Source organism: Sorex fumeus, unplaced genomic scaffold (genome assembly GCF_029834395.1).
Source record: "Sorex fumeus unplaced genomic scaffold, SorFum_2.1 ptg000037l, whole genome shotgun sequence".
In the NCBI taxonomy this organism is placed as follows: Eukaryota; Metazoa; Chordata; class Mammalia; order Eulipotyphla; family Soricidae; genus Sorex; species Sorex fumeus.
The window spans coordinates 17,634,149-17,650,753 of record NW_026606094.1 but is presented as its reverse complement, the minus strand read 5'-3'; the positions used below and the strand labels follow the sequence as shown (position 1 = coordinate 17,650,753).

At 35.5% G+C, this 16,605-nt stretch overlaps 1 protein-coding gene across 11 annotated transcripts in view; it reads left to right on the top strand.

The window, feature by feature from the left end:
- FOXP2 (forkhead box P2) overlaps window positions 1–16,605 on the top strand; it is a 568,485-nt gene that overhangs the window by 389,258 nt on the left and 162,622 nt on the right. For 7 of the 11 annotated variants that reach the window (XM_056118033.1, XM_056118032.1, XM_056118031.1 and 4 more), the window contains one exon: window positions 239–328. The exons of 2 other annotated variants lie outside the window; for them this stretch is intronic. In XM_056118033.1, the coding sequence (XP_055974008.1) occupies window positions 239–328 (90 nt within the window). Of the gene's footprint in view, window positions 1–238; window positions 329–3,771; window positions 3,830–16,605 lie in introns of all 11 variants that reach the window. 2 more of the 11 variants (XM_056118037.1, XM_056118035.1) reach the window with 1 other exon arrangement.

Here is a 16,605-nt window from a genome sequence, read left to right as displayed (position 1 = left end):
ACAAATGAACTTTATTTCCAGCAGGATTACATGCATCTCTGTGATTTTAACTGAAGTTGTATACGTATGGCAGAGTTTTTTTTTAACTTTATAAGGAAAAAAGTAGTGGTTCTATAGAAACGGGACTGGAGGTGCTGGGAAGCAGCCCATATATTGAAGTTTATTACTATTAACCAATAAATAACTGATAATTACTTTTCAACAAAATATTTAGATATGGATCCTTTTTTAATTTTAGGCTTTACAAGCAGCAAGACAACTTCTCTTACAGCAGCAAACAAGTGGATTGAAATCTCCTAAGAGTAGTGATAAACAGAGACCACTACAGGTTAGTAGTGCACCCCTTCCTGGGGTCTTATTTAAAAGCTCTTCATAATGGCAACTGATGTGCAGATCCAATAGCATCTATACAAAACTTCTTTCATGGGCCTTTGTAGGTGATTTTAATACCTTAAAAGATAACTAATTTTATCTTTTGAAAGAAGATATAACTTCTCAGCATAGATTTTAAAAGTTTATAATGTCACTTCTTATAAAAATATTATGCAGGTTATGTAGGCATACAAATTGTATGAAACTCCCTTGTGGGAGTATCAATGGAATTTTATTTATAAACATTATTCTTTGAAAACAGAGTCATTGTAGAATGGTCTTTAAGAAAACAAAGCACTCTTAGTCAACCTTCTGCAGTTGTATCCAAGTGACAAATGCAGAAAATGTACAAGGTTGCCAAAAAAGCTGTTTGAGTTTGCCAAGACGTTATTGCTGTTGCCACAGTTATAAAAACACATTCTGGAGTTTGTTGTCCTTACTGTGTTTGTCCTATGAAACTGATAGTATGTATGTCTTTTAAAGTAACATTTTGTTACATAATACAGCCATTGTTTTATATAGACCCTAACAAATAATATTGGACATTGTGTGGTGGAGAGAAACATTTTCAGCCTGTATTTTAAAAAATGTTTGAAAGGTAGAATTTGGAGTTGAACAGAACAGCTTCCAAATTATTTCTCAGCTCTGTTGAATAATAAGCAATACATATTCCCGAATCGTGTGTCATATACATATCTAATAAGGCAAGCTTATTTTAAATATATGGAAACATCTTTCTTATTGCTTCAACGAAACAGTTTCTTTTATTATGGCCTAGCTGTTTGTTTTAGTTTGCATAGGTACTCCCAGATGTTAGAAACAAAGTCTTGCCTGATGACCTTCTAAAGCTTAGTTTGTATGACATAGAATTATAGGCTACTGATCTACACAGCCCAGAAACTACTTATTACCTAAAGACTAGATAAAATTAGTAGTCCCTAGACAAATTTGAGATGAAGATATATTTTCTTGGAAACACATATTTGAAGGGAGTGGGTACGGATGAGGGGTGGGAAAAGGAGTACTTGGGAAAGGGGAATGTGTTTCAATAGAGACTAAAGTACAAATGCCTTCCATGATTGCAAATGAAAATCATATTGAATCAGCCTGAACTTCAGATTCATTTTAATGGGTTTTTTTTCCTTTGAAACTTAATTTCACTTTCTTTTGCTTTAACTTAGCAATACTTCTGTAGTAACATACTTTCTTCACCCTCATATCCCTCCCAAAGGGAAACAGTGATTGGAGGATTTCCATCTAGATATTTCATGCAAGTAAAGCATCCACGTATTTACAGGGCAGAAAAATATTTGCTTAGGAGTCACAGAAATTAGTCAAATAAATGTTTATCCTCAGGATGAGCTTAGACTGGGAATTTTGTTTTCTTCTTGTTTCAGCAAGTGAGGTTTAGTTGTTGAAGTAGCATTAGCCAAAGGGGAAGAGTTCATTGATTTAAATATCTGAAAACACTACATATTTTCCTAATTGTTTAATCATGTTTCTTGTCAAAATGGACTAAGTGGATATTCCCTCCCCTACAAAGCTAAGTCCAGTATGTTTCCTTTCTTCTGGTTACCAGGGTATCTCTGGAAAGAATGGCTGGGCTTTAGTTTTCCTACTTCTTTTTGTGGTTATACTGGAGGCAAGACATGATAATTTTTCTAGCTTAAATATGTATAAACTTTCCTGGCAAAAACATATATGAAATAGCAATGTTAACAAATCTAAAATAAGACACTATTAATTATATAACAATAAGTTTCAAGAAGTCCCCATTTGTGTTAAAGGGTACTTAAAATTATTTTTTGATTGTTTTTAGAAATTTGAGTTGCTAACCATTACTACAGACTTTCCCTGTGTCACTTATATTTTGTTGGTATCGTTGCTTTTGATTATGTTCATATCCCCATTGTCTAGTTATAAAAGTTGAGAATAGAAGTAGAAATGAAAAGTTTGCTTTTGTGAACAAGAATTTAGAAGTAATGAATGAAGATCTATTTCTTTGCCAAGTAGATATTGCAGGTAATAAATATGTCAGCTATGATTTTTAGTATTTATAGAGCTTGATAAGCTTTACAACTGGAAAGCTTTTGTGAGTAAATTAAAAATCCAATCAAAACAAAATATCATCTTATCCTAGCTTACATATGTCGTCGAGAGAATGTTAGATAATAATCATCCTTGCATTTTCTAGTATTATTTAACAGGAGTTTCACTGTTTGTCACTTATGTTAAAGAAAAAGGTATGTTTTGATATAATTTTAGTAATTTGATATCAAATTAATACCTCATAACTTTTATTAGTCATGGTATAGTTATTTTTCTGCTTTAGGAAGAATTGAAATGTTCTTTCATATTTGGGTTGGTACACGTTATCTTTTTAGAACTCACAGGATCATAGAAAATGTTTAAAGCTGTTCTTGGAAGGCAAAGTGGTATTATAATTTATTAGGAATATAAAACAAAAATACATGTTTTTCACTTTTAAAAATATTTTGATGGGGAACTATTTTATAAAGTTTGGATTAAAGAACGTGTTTGTTTTCTAAAATCTATTTTGATGGCACAAGTCACAAGAACAATATTCAGTTTCTTATAATGCTAAACTGAATTTATTTTAAATGTTAAAAGTGGTGACCAGATTTGAAGTGTGGCATGATAGAAATACTGTTTCTAGACTAGTGTTTATGTATTGTTGCATTTTTGTTTACATTTTAAGGCTTTTGTACTACAGATGGGCATATATATTAGCATATCTAATGCAAAATGGAAGGAAAATAATCAAATATGACATGCTTGAGCACCAGTTGTAGTAGTGATATAACCTAGATATATGTATTTGAAATGTGTTTACATATTCTAGTCAATATGTAGAAGATCAACTGAGTAGGCCGAATCAGTACTATGTTGATTAATGGCATATTGGTTAATAAGACATACATATATGTATATATGGATATATATAAAGATTATAATGTAAATGGCAGTTGATATTAATCTAAGCATTACCATATGTTGCTTCTTTATATTTTTACTATTTATCTCAGAAAAACATATCAATAATAGCAGAAGATTCTCTACATTATTTTTAAAAATTGTTGCTTATATTTACTTAAAACTTCTTCTAGATATGACATAGACTTGGTGATCCATGATGAGGAACAGATAGCCAAGAAGACTATGTAATGTTTGTAATTTCATGAAACTGGATTCCTGATATAACAAGTAAAAGTCACACACATATGCACACATTTGCATATGCAAACATGCACATTTCCATAATCTGTAATTTTAACTTTTTTTGTAAAATACATTATCAATTTTCTAGCCTATGACAAATCTACTTAATTTAGTTTAGGTATGAAATTGGTCGCATTATTGTTCTTGTTACATTTACAGCCATGAGACAGACTTGTGGTTCTTCAACAGCTGTGCAGAGCAGAGACGTAAATTTAAGGTAAATGCCATTGCTTTGCTATCTTAGATGAATATTAGTATATAGCATTGTGATCACTTCCTTCGTTGTAGGTTATTATCTACTCTGAGGTTTTCTTTCACAATAGATAATCAAAATTTTTGTAATTGTCTTAGTTCATTAATATAATAGTAAACAACAAAAGTCAGACTTAGGAATCTGATTCTCACTCTGCCACATATTATAGTAATTTATATTGGAAATAGTCACTGTCTTTAAAAACATTGTGCTAACAAATGTACAGAACATCATATTCTGTGGTTGAATATGTATTCTTAAGTCAGCATAGGTTCTTCATTTTTCAGAAATAGCTGTATCTTTTTTGATACTAGCTATAAGAATTGTGTTTGTTGGTTTGTTTCCATTTCTATTATGAAGCACTTGACTTACATACTGCAGCCAAAAATAATGCTTTGGAATCAAAGAGTTAATTCCTGAGTGTAAGGAAATTATGGAGCAGATATTATTGTGTGCAATGTCCAAGGAAGCTTTGTTTTGCTGATGCCTTGAAAAATTTTACAAATTGGTTTTAATATAAATCAGATTACTATTATACACAGATTATTGTACCCAATATATTTACCCTAATAATCTACATTAAATATATTATGCTCTAATAGAATTGAAAAGGTTTCTGCCTTTCTCCTCTGCTTCACTCCAGAATTTTAAATTACCATTGATAGACAAAACAAGAATTTTGTGGTATCCTCAGGGTCATATATGGTCCTGCAAACTCAACCAGGAGTGATCCCTGAACATATAGCCAGGAATAAGTGCTGAGAACCGCCAGCTGTGGCCCCATAACCAAAATATTAAAAAGGAAAAAACATGGCATTTCTAAAATTTTATATTCTTCATAAAAATCGAAAGAATAGCATAAAATATATAAATAAATATTTACTCTGGGAGAAAATATGTCAGATATAGGTGTTACATGGATAGATATATTAATGGAAATTATAGAGCTTCATGTATTTCTGGATAAATAGTGAAATTATCTATCCCCTTTTCAACATTAATTTCTGATTTCTGGTGTATAAAAATTAAGTGGAAAAATTTTTTCTGATAATATTGGGAAATTTGAAATATAAGTTAAACATTGTTATTTAGGAAACTTAAACAAATTTTAAAAGGTGTTATTTTATTATTTATATTTTACATAAATATGATTACAAAATAAACAGCACAAGCAGCATATTATTTTATATAGTAAGATTTTAAAGAATTTAAGAAATTTTGGGGCAGACTCTGACTGTGCAGTCCTGATATTCCCTTGGGGAAATGTCTTAAAAGGCTTCATAAAATAGGCAGTTTTACAAGAATGTTTCAGAATAAAATCTTTCTTACATATAATGATGTTGCCACCTGTGGCCAGCTGCTCAAGGCTGACACCCTGTGGAGAGGGTCCTAGATTCCATTCGTATTTGCTAGGTGCATATGTGTAGAAAACTTGTACATGAACTACTCATAGGATGGAGGGGAAAGAACATGTTTTTGAACCTGAAGCCTGCCTTTGACTCTTTAACTGTTTTTGAACAGAATTAGAGTACTGATTTTTTAAATTCCATTGTCTATCTCTAAGATGATGAGAAGAATAACTCATCATAATATTGTTATGAGAACTTAACTAATATTATATAAAGTTATTAACATAGATTGTTGCACTTAAAATAATAAAATTTCATTGTGATCACCTCTGGGAGATATTTAATCCAGGTATATGACTTTCTGTAGTGTGATCTTACTGTTAGGTCATAATTTTCAGAATTCTCAGCTTTACTAGTTATATAAAGTATGCCTACGTTATAAGAATGCATCAGTGCATGTTTCATTTATTACTATAGTATTCTCTCCTACTAAAGTCCTCAGTAACAAATGATTCACATTTTCACACATCAATCTATATGTAATATTTATCTACTGCTTTTAAGTACAATGACAATGAGGGTTGTTTTAACCTACTCACCTCTTGTACCTAAGACAATTCTTGACTGTCTTAGGTAGTAAGACAAATACAGCTCAAAAACCATTTTCTTAAATAATAAATGACAAGATTTTTTTAATACAATGTGAAGAAGTTTGGGGAGGTGACAAATCTTCATCTGGTATATATTGTGCATTGACTGTGTCGTATTTGTTTAAGAACTTAGGAGTTTGTCGAATGGTCATAAAAATAATAGGTCATATTGTGGATGATGCATTTAGAGTGAAAGACAAAGTTCTATGAGCATTAACAAAACTATTCAAGTTCAAGTGATCATGGAAGGCTATATGGATGGGTTACATCTATGTTGATATGAAAGGTAATTTGATAAAGAACACTTTATGTAGAATTTTAAATAGAATTTTGTAGAATTTATGTACACTTTATGTAGAATTTTAAAATATCTGTTACAAAGATGATGAGAGAGAAATTGTGAGTTCTTATAGGGCAAGACCAAGCAAGTATCTTGTTTTGAGCAGCATAGAGATGTCATACCAAAGAAACAATTAATATATCAGAGGTCTAGAAATACATGTGATTTATAGAATTGAGCTTAATATGCTAAGCTAATGAGTCTATCCCATGATTTAAATATACAGAGATATTAAGATTTTTAACTTTAAAAAATTTATAAGAGGGGTGTTTTGTGAGATTTCATCAATAATGGTGAATATGAAGATGTTTGGGGAAATCTGTGGAATAGGGGTGTTATGCATAAACTTATTTAGATGGGAATCTGAATAGAACATTAGGTATGCTGCTTGTTTACAAAATAAAAGAAAATTAAACCATAAAGGAAAATTTTAGGAAATTAGAACTTGAAAGAAAATTAGAACTAGATACATGCAATTGAAATAAAATGATAGATGAGTAAAATTAACAATACATTTCTGAAGAAAATGTTTTCACAGAGGAACTCAGTAATGATTACATACTTGGGGAGCTGTAAAAAGAAGCAGAATTTAAAAGGGGAGGATAGAATGAAATTAATATTATTTAATCTTGTAAGATGAAGGAAAAGGAACATTTTAAGAGATGGAACTAATCACTCATATCAAGCTGTTCCATGAAGATGAACATTTTCATATATATAATGTTTAATTTCAATACTAGTGATTTTTCACCCCCTCCTTTGTGATTCACCAGTAACATATTAAACTGATCAACAATAAAAAAAATCCTTGCTTTTCCATGAAAATGAAGCAGAAACCCGAGGATTCATACTTGTATTTTTGCTTCTCAGATTGTAATAATTGCAATCTTTTTACTGAGTTTCCATAAGTTCTGTCTGTAAAAAAAAAGTCTTAGAGTAGGTCAGTAATCTTTTCTCAGCCTTTTGCAAGCACTTGTTTTTTTTTCCCATTAATCCATTCTTATTTTAAGTATATGTTCCCTGGACTTCTCCATCGTCACTAAAGAGAGAGAGAGAGGGAGAGAGAGAGAGAGAGAGAGAGAGAGAGAGAGAGAGAGAGAGAGAAAAGAAAGAAAGGAAAGAAGAAAGAAAGAAAGAAAGAAAGAAAGAAAGAAAGAAAGAAAGAAAGAGAGAAAGAAAGAAAGAGAAAGGAAGGAAGGAAGGAAGGAAGGAAGGAAGGAAGGAAGGAAGGAAGGAAGGAAGGAAGGAAGGAAGGAAGGAAGAAAATATTGCTAAGGGACTGCTCTGTGGGATTTAAGACTTAGACTGTGAATTTTGTCTTCAAAATGTTTGGAGGTGTTGTACAAGCTAAATTTAATGACAAAGAGAAGGGCAGTGTCAGTACATGATTAAAGATAAGAGGTGAAATTATTTGGAATTTCACTTACACTTAAGATTCACTGGGTCTCCTCTGGATTCTATTCATATCTTTCTATCTTTATGTATTTCTGCTTGATTTTCTTCAAGATTTTCTGCTAGAATTACCATTGTACTCTACTTTCTTCTGTTATCATTCTTTTTATTTCATTATGTAATCAGTCTTGTTCATTTACTTCATCTCTGTCAATTCAGTCCGTAGTACTGTAGTACTGTAGCACTGTCCTCCCATTGTTCATCGATTTGCTAGAGTGGGCACCAGTAACATCTGCATTGTGAGCCTTGTCGTTACTGTGTTTGGCATAACAAATACGTCATGGGGAGCTTGACAGGCTTTGCCGTGCGGGTGGGATAGTCTCGGTAGCTTGCCAGGCTCTCCTAGAGGGATGGAGGAATTGAACCTGGGTCGGCCGCGTGCAAGGCAAATGCCCTACCCGCTGTGCTATCGCTCACCATCCAGTTAAAAAAATTAAATTAACTTTAGCTGCATAACTGTATTTAAAATTTTAGAATTCCTGGATCACGTGGCTGCATTTGCGGCTGTGCAATATTTTGTATGTTAGTGATCTCTTATACAAGGGCTTACTGGCTCCAGGGTGAGATACAACAATCTTCACATACTTTCCTCTAAGGAAACATTTTTGGATCACTTTTAGTGGATTATTCATAAGAAGCAATACAAAATAAATTATTTAGATCCTGCTTTGGGGGCAAGGTTTGGGGGTCAGGGTGGAAACATTTGAAATACAGTGTTGGATAGGTGTAATGGTGGTGGGACTGGTGTAGGAATATTAAATGTAACAAACTATTGTGAACAAATTTTTAAAATAAAATCAATTTAAAAAATTCAAAGAAATATATGGGTTGGCAAGAGAGCTTAATGGGCTGAACTCATGCTTTGCATGCAGGGGGCCTAGATTCCATCCCTAGCCCCTCCTAGTCCCCAAGCAGCACTTGGCGTGACCCCTCAGCACAAAGTAACTACCAAGTACTGCCAGGTGTGACACCAAACAAAACACCAGACAAAGGCATATAAAATAAGACATGAATTATAAATAAACAAATAAAAGATACACGTGGTAAAAATGAGTAAAGAGACTATGCAAACTAATCACGCAAGTAAGGGGTCAGGAGATTGCTCAGAAGGCTTGAGTCCACATAAGGGAGTGTAAGTTAATGCCTACTGACCTCAGACACTTCTAGGTATAGTCCTGGTGACCTCAGAGGTAGCTCTAGTCAACCCCAGTCCTGCTAGACCTGATCAAAACCATATTTTCAAAGGAGTATGTAGATATTTAGTTTACTCTATTCAGACAGTACTGCAAGGGATGGACCCTGGGCTCCCAAGTTCAGCAGGGGATAAAGAGCCCCCCAGTGAGAAAATACATTTCAAAAAGAACCAAATAGAAAATTAAATTATCAGCTGCAAATTTATTTACTGGATAACCAAAAAATTTAGTTGATCCAAAGAAATAATTTGTACAATGGAAGATAGATGTTAAGGAACTACTACGAATTCAGCTCTGAAATGTTAGGAGACAAAAGTTTAAAATAAATGAACAATGGGATGAAAAGGTCTAATGTAGAACTACTAGGACCACTCAGAGAGAAACATGGAGGAGAGACAACATCTGAGGCCATCACAACTGGGAACCCCCGGGGATGCTCAGAGATTACCCCTGGCTCTGCACTCAAATTACCTATGATGCCCTTGGGAGGACCACATGGGGGTGCCAGGATCATACATATGGTAGCTCTGAGAACTTTTTTATGGATAGTTATAACCCCATATAGAAAGGAAGTTGAGCACACATCAAACAAATAATTTTTTGAAGTCCAGATGGGTACATATTGTATTAAAACAACACTGAAGCTTAAAAATAAATCTTAAAAGCAGTAAAAACGGAGTCTAAAAATGAGTAGCATGAGGCAGGCAGCCCAGGGCAACACTGTTCTCCAGTGGATGTCCCCACCTGGATGCCCCTAGCCTGGGCATCACTGCCTGCACTCTCACTCCAGGACCGGCCTCCCAAACTCGTCCTTAGCCCAGAAGTACCAGAGTAGGTACTCATCAATCTTGCTGTCCTACCCTGGTCCCCCAGTCCCTCTCACTTTGGGGTATCAGGCCTGGTCAGAGAACCCAAGTGCTGAGGCGGGTACCCAGAGAGCTTAGGGCTGGGTGGAATGTGGTTCGAGGGATGGGAAGGTGCCACCCTGGATGTAGCTGACATGAATGAACAGACTCTGAACAAGTCAGCGCATGGGTCAGACCCAGAGGAAACTGGGGTAGAAGCAAGCAAAGCCCATGTCCCCCGAAACCTTCCTGTCGGGGGCTATCCCCAGTTACCTGGTCAAAGATGTGTGTCCCGTGCGGGTCCTAGGTAACTGGCCATCACTCCTGTGGACTACAGGTTCCTACAACCATAGGCAATCTCTCCTGTGGCCAGCAGGGCGAGGGACCTGCACACACGTAGGCCAGGAGCGTCAGCGGTGTAGGTACCACCTGATTATCAGTTGGGTGGGTAGTACATAAGTGTGCCAGTGAACCTGGTTCTAGATGAAAGGAAGCTGCTGGGGTCATCATTGCTGTGTAACTCCCACTTCTGGGATCAGATCCTACTAGCCCCGGGGAATCACCACTTCTTTCCAGGGCACCTCCAGGACCTGCAGGACCAGCCTGCCCTAGGCCTTCCTTTCAATCAGTCCATATTGAAAATATTTTATAACTTCTTTTATGTTTCCTTGATGCTGCTTTAAGTTCCAATATTAATAAAAATGCAGATCTCTATTGGCGTTTCAGCTGTCCAGAAGGCATGGTTTTAGGTTGTAGAAGCCTGACACATCTAATTTTGTGTTAGAAACTTCCAATCGCTAACAGTTACTGCCTGTTACTGTGGCACAAATAGTTGACTCTAAAAGTCACTGTCAGAATGGTTTAAATTTCTTTGTCAGAATTCTTAGAAAACTGATTAAGAAATATTCAAGATAAAGATTATTGTCATAGATTGTGCTGATTGTGATTATTTTAATAACTGAACTTGGAAGCATTTGAAACAAAAATGTAATGAGTTGTTCTTTCAGCAATGTTTGTGGCACTATCTTAAAATGAAAATCGTACACTGCCCTTCGAAGACACATGATTTGAAGTTAATTTTTGGCTGGACATCAAATTGCTTTTCCTAAATGTACTTAATGCATAGTAAAACCTTGCAATAATATAGTAGTGTTTATTGATTTAATGATCAAGAAATCATTCATAAGAATTAATCATAGTAGACCCTTGTCATTCATAAATTCTGCATCCTGGGAGCTTCATGGATCTTTAAATTATATACTTCTCAGTCAAAAATATGGAGAGAGATGTGTAGTCTTCCTTTCAATTCTACCCTTGTTCTGAATTAAGCTACCATTGTTATGTACAAAGTAACAGAAGTTAAATTTATCCCAATTTTCAGTGCAATTCATATCCTGGTTAATGCCAGTGAAAATAAAATAAGCTTCACCTCAATTAAAATAAAATAAGTTTTATATCATAGTTTTTTTGTTGGTGAAATCAAGTAAAGAAAAATAACAAAACTACATTTGTGATACAGAAATTTGTAAAAATCAATGAATTTTTTTATGCACTTAAGTCAAAGACCAGGATTCAATCATCCTGATAAAATTATTTGTTCAGTTTCATACCTTAATGAATTTCGCAGGTAGAATGCAATTTGGGGGGTAAGTTGAAAGTGAGCAAATCATTTGTCTACGTCTTTGGATGTTAAGGGTGCACTCTATTAGATCTTCCAATCTAGCATTTATGAGGAAAATCTGGAATCAACAAACAAGCTTCTCCTACTTTCCTTGATGATTTTTTATTTGAAGAATTGAGCAACTCATTGAATATTTATTTCTTAGTTATTATCTTCAGTGACATTATTAAGTTACCTGGAGTTCTTAGAATTGCCTAGGATGTCTCTTAAGAGCATGGAGAAGGAAGAATCTAAGGTATGAGGGGTTTGCCTCCTGGAAGTTCCTACTGATGAGTCAGTGCTTTATTTGAATGATTCCTGGTCACTGGGCCATTAGGGCTGAGCATTCTGAGTTTGGCATTTTACCCCTCAACTTCTATGTTCTGTTTAGACTCTGCTCACAATTCAGTGTCTTGTATTATATTTAAATTGGCTAAATTTGGGTATTATTTTTAAAAGATGATCTTGTTTGAGCATTTATATACACTCTAGTTTTTAGAGTTGTATAAGTACAGCCTAGAATCTGTAGTACTTGGTAGTTAAGCAGGTTTTTAAAACAAAGTAGAAAGTTCCTTTGCACAGTATATAAATTCTTACACTTCTAATTCTAACACTTGTATTTCTGTAAAAGCTGCTACCTTGATATATTCTACTGCTAGTGCTACTGCACGTTCTCAAGTGACAAACCAAGGAACATGCTGAACATTAGGATGTGCTGACATGAGAAAAATCTGTTTTCTCGCAGAAAAACCATAGCAAATCCTTCAATGGAACAAATTTGTGGAAGCAAACAAAATAAAGAATCCAATTTCTTTATTTGAACCAAGCATGTGACCAAGCGGGTTAAAAACAGATTAATAATAAAAATGTATTTCACATTCTAGTTTCTCCCCAAACCTTCTCTTTATTCTGCAGAATTATTTCACTTAGTTAACAACCATTACCACACCCTTTTGCTGGCTTCTGTTCCATTTAGGCAAATGAAATTTAAATCTAAGAAATTAGTTGAAAACCTTTTAAAAATGGAGAATTTTGAGTCCATACTACTCAAGTAAAAACAAAGTGATTGGATCTTGGAAAAATCATGTAACTCGAAGAAAGATAATTTATAATTTCATGTATATGTACTACATAGAAAACCAAATGAATGAGTTAACTCAATAAATCAAGAATAGGCCTGAAGACTATAATACCTAATTATTGGTTACCAGAAAGGTAGAGAGAAAGCAGGATGTAAATTGGGGAAAAGGCATAAATTGTACGGGGAAGGATGTAGCTGGAGTTTTAATGGTAAATGAAATTTAGCATTTACAGTCAATTTGCAATGTTTTGTGCCTGTATTAGATAATGTGCAGATTTACTCCAATAAAACAAACTTTTAATATTTTACACTCACCTGGAGATTCTACTTCATGTGGTCTACAGAAGTTGTATGTAGGAAACTCGAACTACTCTTCGCAGCAGAAAAGTAGTTCCATAATAGTGACAAAACTAATGGTAATATGATAAGCACTGTATTCAAATTATTAATATACTATTCCATTTCTTTCCTCTCTGACAATAAACTTACCAAACTACACAATGAAAAAGCTAAAGTTAGTAATAACTCAAATTCATTTCAGATTTAACCGTTGATTCATCTTAGTTACATGCTTTGTTTTGCTTGTCCGTTTACATGTGTCTTAAAATCCAAGCTGATTAGAAATGCTCCTGAGGCTAGTGGAGGTTTTCAGCTTCTGTGGCTTGATCTCTTGGGGCAGAGAGGGGTCTCATCTGCCCCCATCCGGGCACTCCAAATGAAACAGCCTGGTACGGGGTCCAGCTGCATAGCTGTGGCATGTGTCATTTTATGCTCTCTTCGGAGAGAGAAAGACAATGAGTCTCTGGGTCATGGGTGAGGCCTCTCCCAGCTCCAAGGGACCCAGCCCCAGCAGCCGAAATCCTGAACCAAGAGGTCAGTACCTCACAACACTCATATTCCAGGAGTAGCACACCACATTAGGTGGGGTTTAATTTAACAACATATTAGTAATCACTAATAGAAGGGCATAATAGCCCCTGGGTGAAATTCAATAATCTTCACACACTCTCCCCTAAGGAAAGTGTTTTGGAGCATTTTCAGTGTTTTGTTCATAACAAACAATACAAAATAAATTATTTTGTTCTGCTTCGGGACAGGACTTGGGGTTCAGAATGGAAACATATAAAATATGGTAGTGGAAAGGTGTAATGGTGGTGGCGTTGGTGTTCGATTGTTAAGTTTAATCAAATATTGTAAACTATTTTATAAAAATAAGATAGAATTTTTTTAAAAAGAAAATAAAATAATAAATGCTCCTCAGCAGTGTTTCTGAGATCTCCCTCTCAGCCCATTTTTACCTTAATTGCTCCCAAGAATGTTGTCAGGATTTTATTCTTTCTACTATCATTTCACCACATAATATCTTCAGTAATGAACTCTCTTGGATTTAAAATAAAAGGGGGGGGGACCCTGCTTTCTAATTGCCTCATTCTATATTATCTCTACCCAATTTAAACTCCCTTTATATATTAGAATCTGTAAGTAAAAACATATTTCTTTAAAATTAGTTCTTTTCTTTTGTGCCTTTGTTGTCTTTACCAGTAACATTTTGGGAATTTCCCCCACTGCCTCTGATGGAATCCTCACCGAGTGCCTCATGTTTCTGTCAAAGAGCCACATCCTCGTGCATCACATTTTGCTTGTTATATGATAGAACAGAGAGTAGGACATTTGCCTTGCATGCGGTCAACCTGGATTGGATTTTTCCGCCCTTCTCGGAGAGCACAGCAAGCTACCAAGAGTATCCTGCCCACACAGCAGAGCCTGGCAAGCTCCCCGTGGTGTATCCAATATGCCAAAAAAAGTAACAACCAGTTTCACAGTGGAGACGTTACTGGTGCCTGCTCGAGCAAATCAATGAACAACGGGAGGACTGTGTGGCAGCCCTACATATGAGCAGCAATGTCAAACTGCTAGAGCTTCTATAATACTGCTTCTGTTCCACAAAGATAATCTCTCCTCTTTTAATACTGTTTTAAATGAAAAACTGTGATTTATGAAGTTATTGATGGTTGAGTTTAGGCTCTTTCTCTTAATCTGCTCTAATGTCTTTTCATCTAGAAAATTTCTGTGCAGTGTTCATACTTTTTTAATTAAAATTTTTATTTTTCAATTAAAACAGTATGGTTTACAAAGTTATTCATAATGGAGATTTAGGCAAACTGTGTTCTAGCACCAGACCCACCACCAGTGTTATTTCCTTTACTAATGTCCCCAGGTTTTCTCCGCCACCATAGCCAGCCTCCTTGACAGGCCCATTTTTAAGTTTGGTTGTGTGGTACGGTGTTTGCCTTGCATGCAGCCAACCTGGGTTTGATTCCTCCATCCCTCTCAGAGAGCCCAACAAGCTACCGAGAGTATCTCGCCCACACGGCAAAGCCTGGCAAGCTACCTGTGACGTATTCTATATGCCAAAAACAGTAACAAGTCTCACAATTTGTTGTGAGATGTTATTGGCGCCTGCTCAAGCAAATCGATGAACAGTGGGAAGACAGTGCTATAGTTGTGGTCTGGATCTCCTGTATTCAGTGTCATTAACTTAAAGGTAAGGTAAAGGTAAAGGCCCTCCCATTGATCATCGATTTGCTCAAGCGGGCCCAGTAACGTCTCCATTGGAGAATTTGTTGTTACTGTGTTTGGCATATCGAATACATCACGTGGAGCTTGCCAGGCTCTGCCGTGCCGGCGAGATACTCTCGGTAGCTTGCCGGGCTCTCCGAGAGGGGCTGAGGAATCGAACTCAGGTCAGCCATGTTGGCTGCGTGCAAGGCAAATGCCCTACCGCTGTGCTGTAACACCATTTCTCTTCACAAGCGATGTGCCTGAGACCTTTGACTTGTGCCCCACATTACTTCCATTACTTCCTGTTCACATCTTGCTATACCTCTTTGTCGCTTTCCCTCTCTGTCTTTCTCCTCTTTCTCCTTTCTGTGTTCTGCAGTCCATGGCCAATCCCCACCCCACCCCCCAACGGTCCCCCCCGCCACTGCCTCCTCGACAGGCCCATTTTTAAGTTTGGTTGGGTTTCTGTTTGTTTGTTTGCTTTTTGGGGTCACACCAGGCGATGCACAGGGGTTATTCCGGGCTCTGCACTCAGGCATTAATCCTGGCAGTGTTCGGGGGACCATATGGGATGCTGGGAATTGAACCTGGTCACGCCCTATCCAGCCCCAAGTTTGGTTGTTCAAAGCATGGACCTCGCGCTTTCAGTTCTGTGGTTCAGATGGATAAACCATACCTCTACCCTGCCAAGTGTCTGATACTCCTGTCCCTGACTTTTATTCTCATATGCATCACATTGACTCATCATTACTGTAAGTTCTCTGAAAACTCCAACTGTGTCTGATTCATAATAATATTCCCAATGTCTTTCACATCATAGGTTTTTCATAAATATTTGCAACCCAACGGATGCTGCTAGTCTGTAAACCTATTATATTCCTCATTTCTCCTTGACAGATGTGCATTTTCTGATTGTTGTTATTATTGTTTTCTATTAGGGCACTTCAACTCATATCAGTTTTTTTTTCTTTTTGCAAAGTTAAATTATTTCCAGTAATTTTGCAAAATTAAATTATTTTTATCCTCTTACCAATATTTGTGTCTACTTTGAGTTATGTCATCTTACATGTGCACTTTTAAATGCCTTTTAAAATTATGTCATATTCCACCCCCCTTATGTAAAACATAAATTGCACTGTTCTTCAGCCTTTCAGTTTGGTTTGTTTCCTCATTTATAGTTATGAAGTTATAATTTAGAACTGTAGGATCATCTTTAATGTTTTTATTTTATATGTTTAATGTTTGAAACATACTATTTACTTTCTATCAATCTCATATACATTCAGATTACCATAAACCATAAAGAAAAAAATAATTTCTACCCCAACTTCTTCAAAAGTTACCAATTTCCTATACAAGCTTAAAGATACAACTCCCTAGAATCTTTTTAAGTTTTCAAAGATAAATAATCCCTCATGCTCCTGTAAATTTCCAGATCCTATATCAAACTTTTATTATCCTACATGTGATACTTATAAAGATATATTACAGCACATTCATTGCAGGTATTTGACTGCTTCCCTATCTAAGTCTTAGACTGTATACCCTTGGAGGGCAGAGATTACATTTCATTTCTAAGAATGTTTGGTATATAGTAAATGCTAAAAT